The sequence below is a fragment of the Lithobates pipiens genome, unplaced genomic scaffold (genome assembly GCF_037356315.1).
Source record: "Lithobates pipiens isolate NorthernLeopardFrog02 unplaced genomic scaffold, aLitPip1_a1.2 Scaffold_16, whole genome shotgun sequence".
Taxonomy (NCBI): domain Eukaryota; kingdom Metazoa; phylum Chordata; class Amphibia; order Anura; family Ranidae; genus Lithobates; species Lithobates pipiens.
Window position 1 is genome coordinate 350,925,833 of NW_027507748.1, and position 15,311 is coordinate 350,941,143.

Sequence of the window (15,311 nt, forward strand, 5' to 3'; positions counted from 1 at the left end):
GCTGACAGGCCAGGTACACACTTCCAATTTCTGCCATGTAATAAGGATTTTTTTTTTTTTTTTTAAGCTGAGAGTAACATAAGATCGTTGCTGAAAAATGCTAGTTTCCTGGCTGTCCATCTGACATCACCGCAGTAGTTCTTGGACTGCCCATCAGCTACCAATTTCATGAAGATTCGATAACCGCTGTCCATGTTTCTCTCAGGATGGGATTTCCTTTATTTTTCCTTGTGCATGGAAGTCCTTTAAAGAAGAACTAAAGTCCTGCTGTCACTCACTGTGGGCAGGCAGGCGTGAAGAGACCTGCAATAAAATTCACCTACCTGCCCGCAGCGTTCTCCAGTAAGGATGGGCTCAGACGCGTTCGCAAGCTCCACGTGCCCGCCAGGAAGCTGACACTGCAGCGCTAATCACAGGCAGTGAGACCTTTCCCAATCCGCAGCTGCACAGATCGGGAAATGTCTGGCTACTTGTCAGCACTGCGGAGTGCCAGCTTCCTGGTAGGCATGTGGAGTTGCAGACCCATCCTTATAATCCAGCTTTGAAACTGAGCTGCGCATGCATAACTCCGCTTACAGTGCCATCCTGATCCCTGTGTGCCGGGGTGACTAGCTCCTGTGTGTGTTGGAGTGAAGTCATACTTGGCTTACAGTGTCAGCTGGATCCCTGTGTGCCAGGTAGGAATGAGCTCCAGCGTGTTTGCGTACTCCACATGCAGAGTACGCCAGGAAGTCGGCGCAGTGCTGTGCTAATCACAGGCAGTGAGACATTGCCTGATCTCTGCAGCCGCACATCGGGGCAATGTCTCACTGCCTTTGATTAGTGTAGCGCTGTGCCTACTTCCTGGTGGGCTCTGCACGTGGCGTATGCGAACACGCCGGAGCTCATCCTTTAGTACCGGGGTGATGAGCTCCTGCGCATGTGTACGGAGTGAAGCCAAACTCCACTTACAGTGCCAGCCTAACCCCTGTGTGCCGGGTTGACTAGCGACTAAGTGGGTCGGAGTGAAATCATGCTCGGCATACAGTGGCAGCCTGATCCCAGTGTGCCATGATGACTAGCTCGTGCGCGTGTGTCAGAGTGAAGTCATACTCGGCTTACAGTGCCAGCCTGAGCCCTGTGTGCCGGGATGACTAGCTCCTGAGTTTGTGTCGGAGTGGAGCCATACTCCGCTTGCAGTGCCAGCCTGATCCCCATTTGCCAGGATGACTTGCTCCTATGCATGTTTCGGAGTGAAGTTATACTCCGCTTACGGTGCCAGCCTGATCCCTGTGTGCCTGGATGACAAGCTCCTGCGCATGTGTCGGAGTGAAGCCAAACTACATTTACAGTGCCAGCCTAATCTCTGTGTGCCAGGGATGACTAGCTCCTGAGTGTGTCGGAGTGAAATCATACTCAGCTTACAGTGCCAGCCTGCTCCCAGTGTGCCAAGATGACTTGCTCTTGCACATGTTTCGGATTGAAGTCATACTCGGCTTACAGTGCCAGCCTGATCCCTGTGTGCCAGTATGACTTGCACAAATGCGTTGGAGCGAAGTTGTACTCCGCTTACAGTGCCAGCCCTATCCCTGTGTGTCAGGATAACTTTCCCATGTGTCGGAGGGAAGTCCTACTCGGCTTACAATGCCAGCCTAAACCCTGTGTGCCGGGATGACTAGCTCTAGTGCATGTGTTTGAGTAAAGTCGTACTCCTCTTACAGTGCCAGTCTGATCCCTGTGTGGATGACTAGCTGACCATGACCATTCTCCCTGTGTCGGAGTGAAGTTGCCCCACACTGCCTTATGAAGACCGGCACACTGATGAAGATGCCAGGGAGGGACAGGAACAGTTGGAAGAGACATTAGGCCTCTTTCACATGACTGTTCTGATCAGGGTTGAAAGTCAGATTTTCAGATTTATGCTTATGGACCAGTGGGTGTAAATAGACTTGTCTGTTTTACATCCACGACCTCCCATCCAGTCCACTAACAACAAATGGAAGGGGGTCAGTTGTTCTCCTTGGTGGTGGATCGGAGGTAGTCGGGTGTAAACAGATAGCAGAATCCTTTTAGTCACGGCATCCACAGAGCAGAGTGGGACCTGACATCTGCCCACTCTGTTCAGATCAGTAGGAGATCTGTGAGCTGATCAGAACTGCCTGCCCTGTGTGAAAGAGGCCTAAATTTCATGCCCTTTAGTTCTGCTTTAAGGCATGGGTACCTTGCTGTTCAATATAGGCAAGATGGAGTACTAAGGGATTAGAAAACCTGTCAGGGTTTTATTGCTGTCTGTGTCCTCATTAGAGAGATTCACACTCTGTATTTGTCCTGGTGACCATTCTCACTGAAAGTGAAAGAAAATCCCAAATTTTGGGCGTAACCAGAACAGGAATAGAGGGCAAATCTTCCAATGGGGACCCTAGTTCTGGTGACAACCAGGGATTTCCTCCTTTTGGATGGGGTTTGCTATCACTCCCTGTTTTGGCTATGGGGCAGGAAGTGAAGGGAAATCTCAACGGGACACAGATGGCAAAACCTGACAAGGTTATACCGCTCCTTTATGCCACTTTCACAAGTGCCCCTCCATGTAGCAGATTCTGCTTGCTCAGCAGGAGATCGAGCAGGCGGATAACCGTGTTCACTCCGCTGTGCAGAGCAGACAGTCCCGCTCTCCTCTATGGGGAAATAGGACGCAAACGGCCCACCTGTCCAATTCCATTCAATCCAATATGCTGTACATATGGAGAATAAAGCCGCGTACACACGTAGCCGTCTGTCCGACGTACTTAGTCTGGCGGACTTCCCGCCAGACTGTCCGTCGGACTTTCCGAACGGGCTACTTGCCCACACACGGCACTTTTTCAGCGGACTAATACGGCGTACTAAGTCCGCCGTACTATCCGCCGTACTTTTGAAATGAACGGACTCGCCCACACACGCGGAGGAAAGTCCGCTCATTTCGAGCGCGTATCCAGGTAGGCGGGAGAAGGAGACGTCGCTGGCCCCGCCACCTGGTATGGACTTAAAGGGGACCCCAACGCCGAAAAAAATCGGCGTGGGGGTCCCCCCCAAGTCCACAACAGACCCTTGTCCGAGAACGCTACCCGGCCGGCCAGGAAAGGGGGGGGGCAAGCGAGCGCCCCCCCCTCCTGAGCTGTACCAGGCCGCGTACCCTCAACATGGGGGGTGCCTTTGGGAAGGGGGGGCCACGTGGGCCCCCCCACCCCAAAGCACCTTGTCCCCATGTTGATGAGGACAAGGGCCTCTTCCCGACAACCCTGGCCGTTGGTTGTTGGGGTCTGCGGGCGGGGGGCTTATCGGAACCCGGGAGCCCCCTTTAATAAGGGGGCCCCCGGATACCGGCCCCCCTCCCTATGTGAATGAGTATGGGGTATAATGTACCCCTACCCATTCACCTGTAAAATAAAAGTACAAAAAAAACACAACATACGAGATAAAATACTTTATTGCACTGCTCCGGGGGTCTTCCGTCTTCGGGGGTCTTCTCGCCGGACTCCTCCGCTATCTTCTTGTAGCTCTTTTGCTAGCGGAGGAGTCCGGCTTTCTTCCTCGCCGCCGGCCTCTTCTGACTTCGGGGGTCTTGTGTCGCTGCTGTGTCGCACATTTCACAGAGCCTGCCTTCTGAACTAGGAGGAGGCATTTCAAAAGGCAGAGTCGGTAATGGAATCGCTGCCTACAGGCGGAAGGGTATCATGAAATATGTAGTCCTTAGAAATTGAAAGTAAACAGCAGAGGAGAAGTTGCAAGGCATGCAAGGACTCCAGGGGGTTGTGGAAAGAGATGGCCAGCAGACTGTGAGAACTTGTATAATGAAAGGAGAGCTTATAATGGATTGTAAAAAAACTATTGTTGTTGCTATTACAATGCTAAATGGTATAAAATGAAAGTGGATGCTGTGACCATTGAGGTCATTTAATAAAGAATTGAAATAACAGTCTAAAAGCTAAAAACATTGGGTGATATGTCGTCTCCTCACTGTCTGTTTTAATCCTGAAAAGCTCACACTATCCTGTGCAATGCACAAGCTTGGAACGTGGCCCAGTTTACTTAAATAGGCTGCATTTGCCGATAGTGCTGCCTGCCAAACAAGACAGGGGTTTCATTTTTGATGTGGCAGGTGTACAACCCCCTTAAACTGCTGTGTTAAGTAAAGGGACAATAAGTAACAGCAAAATTTATTTAAAGCGTCATTGAATTCTGAAAAAAATCTCTTCCTAATAAATATATAATTGGGCAGCACCGTAGCTAAGTGGTTGGGACTTCTGCATATCGGCACCAGGGTCACTGATTCAAATCCCAACCACGGCACTACCTGCCTGGAGTTCGCAAGTTCTCCCTGTGTGGGTTTCCTCCATGAACTCTGGTTTCCTTCCACTTTCCAAAGACACGCTGGTAGGTTGTTCCTGTCTAAATTGGCCCTAGTGTGTTGTATGTATGAATGTGATTTAATGGACCTTAGATTCTAAACTCTTTGAAGGAAGGGACTGATGGGAATGTACAATATATATGTAAAGCGCTGCATAATTTGACAGCACCATAGAAGTGCAGGTAGTAAATAAATGTCTTTGCCAAATTGTTTAGCTCTAAATATGCCTATTGTTTAGGTCTAAAATCTTTACCTATAAATTAAATATTTGTGCAACCTGGCAGTCTCCAGTAGTTCCTTGGTGGCGGTGGCAATAATCTGCAGGCTCATAAAGCCTCTGCACTGTTATGGCTACAAATTATTATAGGTGGAATTAACAAAGAATCTCAAGTATTATCAGATTTATGGTGTTTACGCATTTTCTTTGTTTTTCAGATCATACCGGTATGGGAAAACAAAGCCTGTGGTTCCTCCCGCAGTTTAGTTAGAAAAATCGGATCACACCTGCCTCTGAAGCCATGTCCAAGAGCATGTTTTGAGGTAATCTTTTGAAATGACCACTTAAATTTAAAAATATATGTATCAGAGACTTTAGTACCGAATGTTCTATCCTTGTTGTTTGTGGAGCATTATGTTTCATGTGACTCATCATATAGAAAGCTTAAAGGGGTTGTAAAGTCTCCAGTTTTTTTTTTACCTTTATGCATTAAAGCAGAGTTCCACCCAAAAGTGGAACTTTTGCTTTAAGGTCTCCTGACCCCAGCATGCCACATTTGGCATGTTATTTTTTTTTTGGGGGGGGGTGAGATTTGGTGCCCACCCTAGTAATGCGGCACAGGGGAGAGAACCGAAGCTTCGGGCAGCCGCATCGCTGGTCCATGGGACAGGTGAGTGTGTGTGTGTGTGTGTGTGTGTGTGTGTGTGTGTGTGTGTGTTTATTAAAAGTCAGCAGCTACCCTGGAAATGGCTGGAACTTTTGCTTTAAGGTGAAAAACCTGTGCTACAGCTGCCCCCAGATGCCACCTCCCCTTTTTCTTAACTGAGCTTGTCCGTTCCAGCGATGTGCACGAGCCCAGCAACTCCAACTGATGTCTCTGTCCCCATTTAGATACATTGATAGCAGCAGAAGCCATTGGCTCCCACTGCCAAATCCACTGCTATCAATTGAATCCTGCTGCTGTGTCAGTGGACACAGCAGCGGGACTCCTGAGCATGCGGGTTACAGGAGTGCACTTACTTTTTCTGTCCTATGACCATCAATCAGCAGACCGCCGTCTATAGCCCATTGACGACTGATATGGTGGAGCCACTATAGGCCCTGGAAAGATCCCAACCATTTTGCCAGAATCCACCCAGCTACTTGATTGATGGCTGGCTCTGCTGGAGCCAGTTGCTACCACCCCTTCTCCAGCCCAACGCTCCAGTAAACAGTAAAGGGGCAGAGCAGAGAGCAGTGATTGACAGCCTCTGCCCAGTTCGCCGTCTGCTCAGAGCAATCAGTGGTCGTGGGATCGCTCAGTTCTCTGTCTTAGAGCTGATGTTGGACAGCTGCAGCATAGAGGTGAGTATGTGTTTTTTTTTTTTTCTTGCAGCCCCAAACATCTTCTTTAAATCACACATGGTGTATTTAACTGGTAAATAGGACTGTGTCCTGTAAGGAAAGTAAGCAATGGTGTTGGTTCATATGTATTGATGTACTACGACCAGATGGGTACTTTGGTACTAATGAATGTGCCTATGGTGTGTTTTTTTTTTTTTTTAATAGCCCTGTTATAATCTTGTTTTTAAACGAGCTAGCTAATCTTCTATATTAATTTGCTGCTTGGTGCTACATACAGTTTATACAGCGCACGCAGCCACTGCAACTGTTGGTGAATTCAATTGTTTGTTTGGGTCAGACTGGCACTATGCGGTTTGGCATGAATGACAATTCATGTGTTTGCCAATGCTTTGGGGTGCCATTAAGAGCAGCATGTTTGCCTGCAAGTCGGTTCACGAACCACAGTCATGTAAACCTAGCCTATTGTTCATTGCCATACCCTGACAATGTATACTTTTAGGAATAATTTCACACCATTTTAACAAAGTAGCTATTTGGCCATAAATTACTTATTAGGCCCCTTTTACACAAAGCAGACAGATCAGGTCCACCTGTCAGTTTTTTAAGTGAACACGATCAGATCCTACATTATCCTCTATAGAGAGGCAGGTGTAAACAGACATTTGTCTATTTACACCCATCCACATCAAGTCCAATTTTTTTGATCTGCTAAAAACAGACAAATGGGGATATGTTCCCATCTGTCTAGCGGATTGGATCGTTTGGCAGTCTGGTGTAAACAGACGGGTGGTCTGTTTACATCCGACTGCCCATAGAGCGAAGCAGGATGTGTCTGTGTCCCCTCTGCATAAGCTGAGCAGACGTGAACAAGCCCTCCACCTGTTCAACAGAGATTAGCAGACAGATTCCTCACTGAGCTAGTGGACTCCTGACAAAATCTCCTCCCTTCTTCCCTCCCCCTCCCCCTCCTCTTCCTCCTTTTTTTTTTTTTTTTTTTTTTTAGAAATTACTTTTTATTAATGTTTGCATAAAAAGAAAAAAGTAAACAATCTCGCTACACAGGGCAGGAATCATAAAAAACATCCTGCATACCCACCCCCCCACTCTGTCCAGGTATGTCACCCCGAGGACAAATCCACACTCTCGGATGCAAATCCCCTAAAACAAATAAGGGCTTAAATATCCGCACATCATAGCACGGATATTAATCTAAATATTTCACAGTTTTATAGTAAGGCCAACATACCTCTCCATATACATCTATAAAAAGCAACAGGCAAACCCCCAATAGCCCCAATGGTAGTACAAGTATGAGAGAGCCCTATAGATCCATACCTCGCCACCATGTAGATACACCCCCCCCCCCAAGGGATCTATAAAGTCATTAGGCTATTGATAGATCACTGTCCAACCAAATCTTGCATACTTTGTCAAATTTCTTTGGACACCCTCTGCTCAGGTATGTTGCTTCATAGAATAGAATCGCTCTATAAGCCCCTTCCAGTATGACAGTGAAGGCGTCATGGGTTTCGTCCAGTAGAAGATCAGTGCCTTGCGTGCGTAAAATAGTAATAAGCTAAGAAAGGTACACTGGGCCCTACTAGGTGCCAAGCCCTCCACCAAGCCAAGTAAGCATGTTTCCACAGTCATAGGCACTGGTATGGACATAATCTCCGTTTATACAGCACCCAACATCAGACCAGAATTCCTTGACCACCTGGCAATGCCAAAAGTGGCTAAAATTAGCTGGGGTGTGTGAGCAATGCTAACATTCAGCCAACGCACCTGGGTAGATTTTAGATGCTGGGGTGTAATATATCCTATGCAGGAATTTTTAAATTGAATCAATCTATCTCTAGCAGATACTAGGTGAGTGAAAGGAATGCTCTACATATCTTCCCACTCCTCTCCACCCAAATCTGGGACCTCTTCCACCCACTGCTCCCTACATTTGATCACTGAAGGAGGGAGATGGGAAGCGGCTCCTTATATATTCAGATAGCGTTTTTTTTTTCATTGAGTCATCCATTAGAATATTCGCAAGAGCTGTAGACCTAAGGTCCAGCTTAGTGGAGCCAAATTGAGAAACTAATGCTTAACGTAATTGGAGGTAACAAAAAAGATAGGGACTCGGAAGCGCAAACTTCTGTTTTTTAGATCTGAGAACTGTAGCAGCTTGCTTCCCCTGGTGACATCACTCAAAGTTATTTTTTTTTTTTTGTCAAATAACTTTTTATTATTATAGGATGAAACATTACATATCATTCACTCAGTTTTAATCCCTCTTGACATCCATATAATTGGATCTGGGATAGTAGCCCATGAGGAAAACGGGGGTTTCTTCACAAAGGTGAGCCGGCAATATGGCAGTAGATGCAGGTGCCAGCAACCGCTGAACACAATCCCAAGCCTTAACAGTGGCTCACATTGTGCTCGTCAGTGGATACAGAGCCCTTGTAAACAAGGAGACGCAGGCTCTCGTAAGAACCCATCACCGTCACCTCTAAGATCGTAGCAGAATCCTCGTCATCCACAAGAGGCCATCTCCATGCAAAAACTTCCCGGCCCGCTAAGAAATATTTAAAGAGATCAGGAAGCGCCAGACCCCCTTGTCCCCAGGGCTCCTGCAATGCCATGTGGCCAATTCTAGGAGGAGAGTTCCCCATTATGAAAGAACCAAACGTGCCATGGACCTGCCGAAAAATAGGAGTGCAGAATCAAAACAGGTGAGTAACATAAAAAATACAAGATGACTGGAAGTATTTTCATCAATTTTTGTTGAATTATAGGAAAAAATTCAGAAAAATATATTACAAAACAACCAATAATTGTAAACTAAACAGAATTAAAAGTGATAATTGGCCAAATTCAATTGGTCTTTAACCGATAAAGGACCGCCACACGTACATATACTGTGGCAGGGCGGCCCTTGAGCGCAAAATCACTTACAGGTATGTGATTCCTTTCCTCTGATGGGGGGGGAAGCTGCCGGAGCCCCGCTCTCGCTGTGATTGGACACAGCAGAAGGCAATGATCACCCACAATCATTCAAAGTAGAGGCAGACCGCTGTTCTGTGAGAGGCAAACGGAGATCTTGTGTTTCTGCTAAGCATAAACATGGATCTCTGTTTTCCTCCAGCATCCCCCCCCAAAACCCCCCCCCCCCCCGTTAGAAAGCACTCTTTAGGGGCACACTTAACCCTTTGATTGCAAACCCTGATGTTAAACCCTTCCCTGCCAGTGTCCTTTATACAGTAAAAGTGTATTTAAAAAAAAATAAATAAATTTAACACTGATCATTGTATTGGTGTCACTGGTCCCCAAAAAGTGTCACTTAGTGTCAGATTGGTCTTCCACAATGTCGCAGTCCTGCTAAAATACACTGATCGCCGCCATTACTAGTAAAGAGAATAATAACAAAAAAAGTCCATGAATCTATGCCATAGTATGTAGATGCTATAACTTTTGCGCAAGCCATTCAATATACGCTTAGTGGGGTGTTTTTTGTTTTTTATCAAAAACATGTAGCAGAATACATATTTGCCTAAATTTTTAAAATTAGATTTTTTTACTTTATTTTCTTTTATTTTTATTTTTTTAATTGGTGTTTTTTATAGCAGAAAGTCAAACGTTTTATTTTAATATATTTTTTTTTTTTATTATTTTTTTTTTTTAATTGCCAGTCATTTTGTTTTTATAGCACAAAAAAACGCAGATGTTATCAAATACCACTAAAAACAAGGCTCTATCTGTGGCAAAAAAGGACATCAATTTTTTTATGTTGGTACAGTATCACACGACCGAGCAATTGTCAAAGTGACGCAGTGCAGTATCGCAAATAATGGCCTTGTCAGGAAGAGGGTAAAACCTTCCGAAGCTGAAGTGTTTAAAGTGGTAGTACAGTCGGGGGGATTTGGAACTTCATGCTGTCAATATTGACTATTTCTTTTTAATTTTTATGCTGCTAACATTAATAAATTGTAAAGTTTTTTTTTTTTTTTTTTTTTTTTTTTTTTTCACTGTACATCCCATGAGTCTTTAGGAGGGGAGGAGGAGCTTTACCAGTTAAGCACACCCTCCTCCCTATGTGCCTGAGCTAAGGGCAGAGGGATTCCACGAAGTAAATTCTACATGAATCATCTGCCCTTACTCAAGATGGCTGTGACCAAAAATGCTACGGTGTTCTTCAAAGAGATTTCTCAGCCTAATAAAGCATGGAGACAGGGATGGATGAGGGAGTCTGCTTTGAATATTACAAAATGAATTAAATAGTGTGTTTTGGTTTATAGTGCTCACAGATGCAGGGAAGATTTGCTTTAGGAGCATAATGTGCTAGTATGCATGGCACTCTAGTATGCATGCACTGTCACCGCTGACAGGGCTTCCATATTCAACGGGCCTTCTTTCTGGGTTCATGGTCACCGGGCATTTGAATAGCCGAACCGTGATGACATCACTCCTGCACATGCGCACAGGCGTTGTAATCATGGCACAGCTCTGAAGGGACAACATACTTTAGAGCACAGTGCCCAATGCACCGGTGAAGTCATCGGTTTCAGAAATAGCGACTATCTCCTAAATGGTGCACGTTTAGGAAGTATTCCTTCTACCTACAGGTAAGCTTATAATAAAGCTTACCTATAGGTACAAGTCACCAAGCATTTTTACTATTTCTTTATTGCCATGTGCATATCGGTTGCAAAATAAGTCCAATTTGTTGTATCTGGGCCACTGGTTCTAAGGAAAAAAAAGCTATAGCTGGCAATTGCCACCATCCCCTTTTAAGAAGATATTTACAGAATTAACACAGCCAATCAAAGGGTCGTCAAAGTTTTATTTTGCAGACTCTCCCTTCATGTCAGTTATTCTAACTATATTTACAGTATATTTCCATTTGGTATGGTTTTTACAATCTGACAACCAACTCGGTATTGAACAGAATTAAATTACAATTTGCTATGCGGTAAACAGGACTTGGATCCTATGTCGCTCTTACATAATGTGTAGCCACTGAGGTTTGCCTGCTCTTGACTGCTGAATTTTTTTTCTTTTTCCAATGAATACAGGGTGTTCTTTGATTGGGTGAGGTGGAGAGACATGTGCATGCAGAAAGAACTTTTTATGAATTTGGTCAGGGGATTTTGATTGCTTATGTTTTCACGATAGCTTGGCTAACACAAAGGTTATAGAAACTGAAAAGTGATAACCCTTTTGAATGTTGCAGAGTATTATGGTTGATACTCGCCCTAAAAGACATTTTCTATAAAACTAGTAGATATCTTGCTGATTGCAAATGTTTTGTTGTTTGATGCAACCCATAATCAAAAAAGGCTATTCATCCAGGCCTAAACTGTGTAGATCTTATCCATTGTTTTTGTTTTTTTGTTTTGCCTTTTTATTGTTGTGTGCGTGTGTGGGTGTTTTTTTTTTTTTTTTTTTTTATTATTTTTTTTTTTTTAATGAGAATTTATTTCTTTGTATTATCCAAGGTTGAAGCCATGATTTATGGCTACCCCACAGTCCCTAGTGGTTCAAATATTAACACAGAAACATAGGTGTTGGCACATCCCAAATGTTTTTTTTAGACCCCTTTCATATTGGGGTGCTTTGCAGGCGCTACAGTGCTAAAAATAGCGCCTGCAAAGTGCCCAGAAAGAGCCGCTGCTGTCTGTCCAATGTGAAAGCCCCAGGGGCTTTCACACTGGATCGGTGCGCAGTCAGGACGCTAAAAAAAAGTCCTGCTAGCAGCATCTTTGGAGCGGTGAATACACTGCTCCTGCCCATTGAACTCAATGGGGCAGCGATGCTATACCGCCAGCATAGTGCTGCAGCAGCAGCGCTTTATGGTAGTTTTAACCCTTTCGTGGCTGTTTTTAACCCTTTCTTGGCCGCTAGCAGGGGGTAAAAGTGGCCGAATAGCGTCACGAAATTGACAGTAAAGCTCCACTAAAAATAGCGGTGCTTTACCGCCGACGCACCTACTGCCCCAGTGTGAAAGGGGCCTTTGTTTTATAGAGAATGTTGAAACATGATTTAAAGTTCTAAATTCATAGGGTTATGGTACTTGCTATGCCCAGGTAAACCAATCACCAAAGCTGTAGCAACATAGGCAAGCCAATAAAAATAATCTATTCTTTTGAATTTTCCTAATTTTTCCTTTTTAAATCTATGGGTAAAGGCATAATGGGGTTGATTTACTAAGGGGAAATAGACTGTGCACTCTGCAAGTGCAGTTGCTCCAGAGCTTAGTAGATTAGGTGAAACTTCACTTCAAAAATAACCTATTACATACAAGGAAAATAAAAGAACAACATTCTCTTGCACATGATTGGATGTTGGAAGTCAGCAGAGCTTTTGCTCATTTACTAAGCTCTGGAGCAACTGCACAGTAAATCAACCCCACAGTGTTATAATGCCTTATTCCTCACTCTGGCTCCTTTTTATCTGTGAGACAAGTCCCCTGATACCTCTTCTCTAGGACACCCTGGCCTGCAGTCACATAATTACATTGTACATGAGAATGGTGAGGGCCCATCCACAGCCCAGAGTGTTGTGATAGAATAACAAGGTAAGTTATGCACCTTATTTCCGTACCCCTAGGCTTTAACAAGCAATTCAACAAATAGTTTTTTTGCAATTTTCCAGATTTAAGCTTTTAATGTGAAGCATATACTTTAGTGGATATTCATAAAAACTTTGTGCTATGACTAGTTTGATGTTGAGCAGTGTATGCAAGACTCCGTAAAGGAAACTTTTTCTTAGATAAACATGGAGGCTGCAATTGTTGGCTTCTCATTTTGACAAAAAATTGATGTCTGGAAGGTATGCTGGCTCTGGCTTGAGTTCATTAAATCACTGATCTAAAACAAATATGCTAACAAGGTGTTTCCTGATCGGCATTCTTGTTCCAGGTCTGTTACTCAACACTTTTGTTGCATGAGTGTGGCAGGTACTGACCAGATAATGGTCTCAGCTAGTGCAGCTCCTGCAGTTTGTAAACCGCACACCTAAGCAGGAGTCTTCTCACGTCCTGTTTTTAACCTTTGAAATATGGGAGCTAATATTGACTTATTTGTGAGTGTACTTGCTTTGGTTTGGAGTTGTCCTCTTTACCTCTGCTTCATTAAAGGAGACATCCATCCAAAACCCGTTCAGCTGTACTTCTCCAATATATCACTGGTTTGCAGTTCGTTTTGCACTCCTGTGTCACACGTTTTCAGCAGAGAGTGGGCTGACGTCCTCTCTCTACTGACACCACAGATGACGGTTCAGGCACTGTGTCATTGGACTGACACCCGACTCAAGCCTCTCAGCGAGCCACCGAGAGCCTGAGCCAGCTGCCCCCGCACCCTGCACAGTCCAACACTCCAATCAGCGAGGAGGGGGCAGAGTAGAGAGCTGTGACTGACAGTCTGCAGCTTTCTGCTCAGGGAGCTCTGAAAACCGAGTAATCGACCGGTTCTCAGTGCAGAGGCGCCGGGGGACAGATGCAGCATTGGACCGATGCTGCATCCACCAAGGTAAGTATTTATCTAAAAAAAAAAAATTCTTCTCTTTTATTGGATGAGGGGTTATCTAGAACAAGCAAATGCATATTGTGTGTCCTGACACATGGTGCACACAACATAATTCCAGGCCAATTCCTAAACGGATAGTTAGAGGAACTTCTCCCTCCCCCCCAACCTCCTGCTGCAAATTATATATCTTAACCACTTCCTGACCGGTGCACGCCGATGTACGTCGGCAGAATGGCACGGGCAGGCAAATGGGTGTACCTGTACGTCCCTTTAAATTTGCCGCCCTGCCATCGCTCGCATGCTGGTCGGGACCCCCGTGAGTCCGGTCGCGGGTCCCGCGGGCTCGATTGCCGCGGGCGTACCCGCGATCGTCTCACGGGGCGGCTGAACTAGGAGATGCCGTTGTAAACAGCATCTCCCAGTTCTGCCTAGTGACGCTGATCTCTGCTCCATTTGATTGGAGCAGAGATCAGTGTTCACTAAAAGAGAGCCCAGCCCCCGACAGTTAGTAACACGCCCCTAGGAACACTTTACCCCTACACTGCCACCCACTGGTTAACCCCTTCACTGCCAGTGTCATTTACACAGGAATCGCTGCATTTGTATAGCAGTGATTGCTGTATAAATGACAATGGTCCCAAAAATGTGTCAAATGTCTGTGTCCGCCATAATGTCGCAGTCACAAAAAAAATTGCTGATCGCCGACATTACGAGTAAAAAAAAAAATTAATAAAAATGCCATAAAACTATCCCCTATTTTGTAAACGCTGTAACTTTTGCGCAAACTAATCAGTAATCGTTTATTGCGACTTTTTTTTTTTTTTTTTTTTACCAAAAATATGTAGAAGAATACGTATCGACCTAAACTGAGGGAATTTTTTTTTTTTATATATATATATATTTTTGGGGGATAGTTATTATAACAAAAAGTAAAAAATAATGCGTATTTTGTTTTCAAAATTGTCGCTCTATTTTTGTTTATAGCGCAAAAAAGAAAAAACGCAGAGGTGATCAAATACCACCAAAAGAAATCTCTATTTGTGTGGGAAAAAAAGATGTCAATTTTGTTTGGGAACCACGTCGCATGACCGTGCTATTGTCAGTGAAAGCGACGCAGTGCCGAATCCCAAAAAGTGGTCTGATCTTAAGCCAGCAAAATTGTCCGGGGCCTAAGTGGTTAATCGTGCATTACAAGACACTAAAGGCCCCTTTCACACTGGGGCGGGGGCGTTGGTAAAGCGCCGCTATTTTTAGCAGCGCGTTACCGTCGTATTTGCAGAGGTATTCGGTCGCTAGTGAATCGCTTTTAACCCCCCCACTAGCGGCTGGAAAAGGGTTAAAACCACCTGCAAAGTGCCCCATTGATTTCAATGGGCAGGAGTGGTATACACACTGCTCCAAAGATGCTGCCAGCAGGACTTTTTTTAGCATCCTGCCAGCGCCCAGCTCCAGTGTGAAAGCCCCGAGGCACAGCAGAGGCTCTTTCAGGGCGCTTTGCAGGTGCTATTTTTAGCGCTGTATCGCCTGCAAAACGCCCCAGTGTGAAAGGGGTCTAGATATGCATAGGTCCTGGGTTGTAGGAGGCTATCTTCAGGATGTACAAAAAAGGGGGGGGGGAAGGGAAAAAGAGATTTCCCCAAATATAATAATAACATAATTATTCAGAGAGGAACTGTCGGTATTCACGAGTATAAGTTTTACTTTTATTGAAAAAAATACACATAATGACATAATTAATGAAATAAAGAAACCAACCTCCACCACATTCATATAAAATTCAACAATTGTACGTGACTGATCCTGGACACACAGACAAGTGGTGAGACTTTTCCAACATTTACCTGGAGTTATTCAAATAACTTATTGC

At 44.8% G+C, this 15,311-nt stretch overlaps 1 protein-coding gene across 1 annotated transcript in view; it reads left to right on the forward strand.

The window, feature by feature from the left end:
• MTFR1L (mitochondrial fission regulator 1 like) overlaps nucleotides 1–15,311 on the forward strand; it is a 39,113-nt gene that overhangs the window by 325 nt on the left and 23,477 nt on the right. Inside the window, exon 2 of the mRNA XM_077481896.1 lies at nucleotides 4,802–4,906. Within this exon, the coding sequence (XP_077338022.1) occupies nucleotides 4,802–4,906 (105 nt within the window). The remainder of the gene's footprint in view (nucleotides 1–4,801; nucleotides 4,907–15,311) is intronic.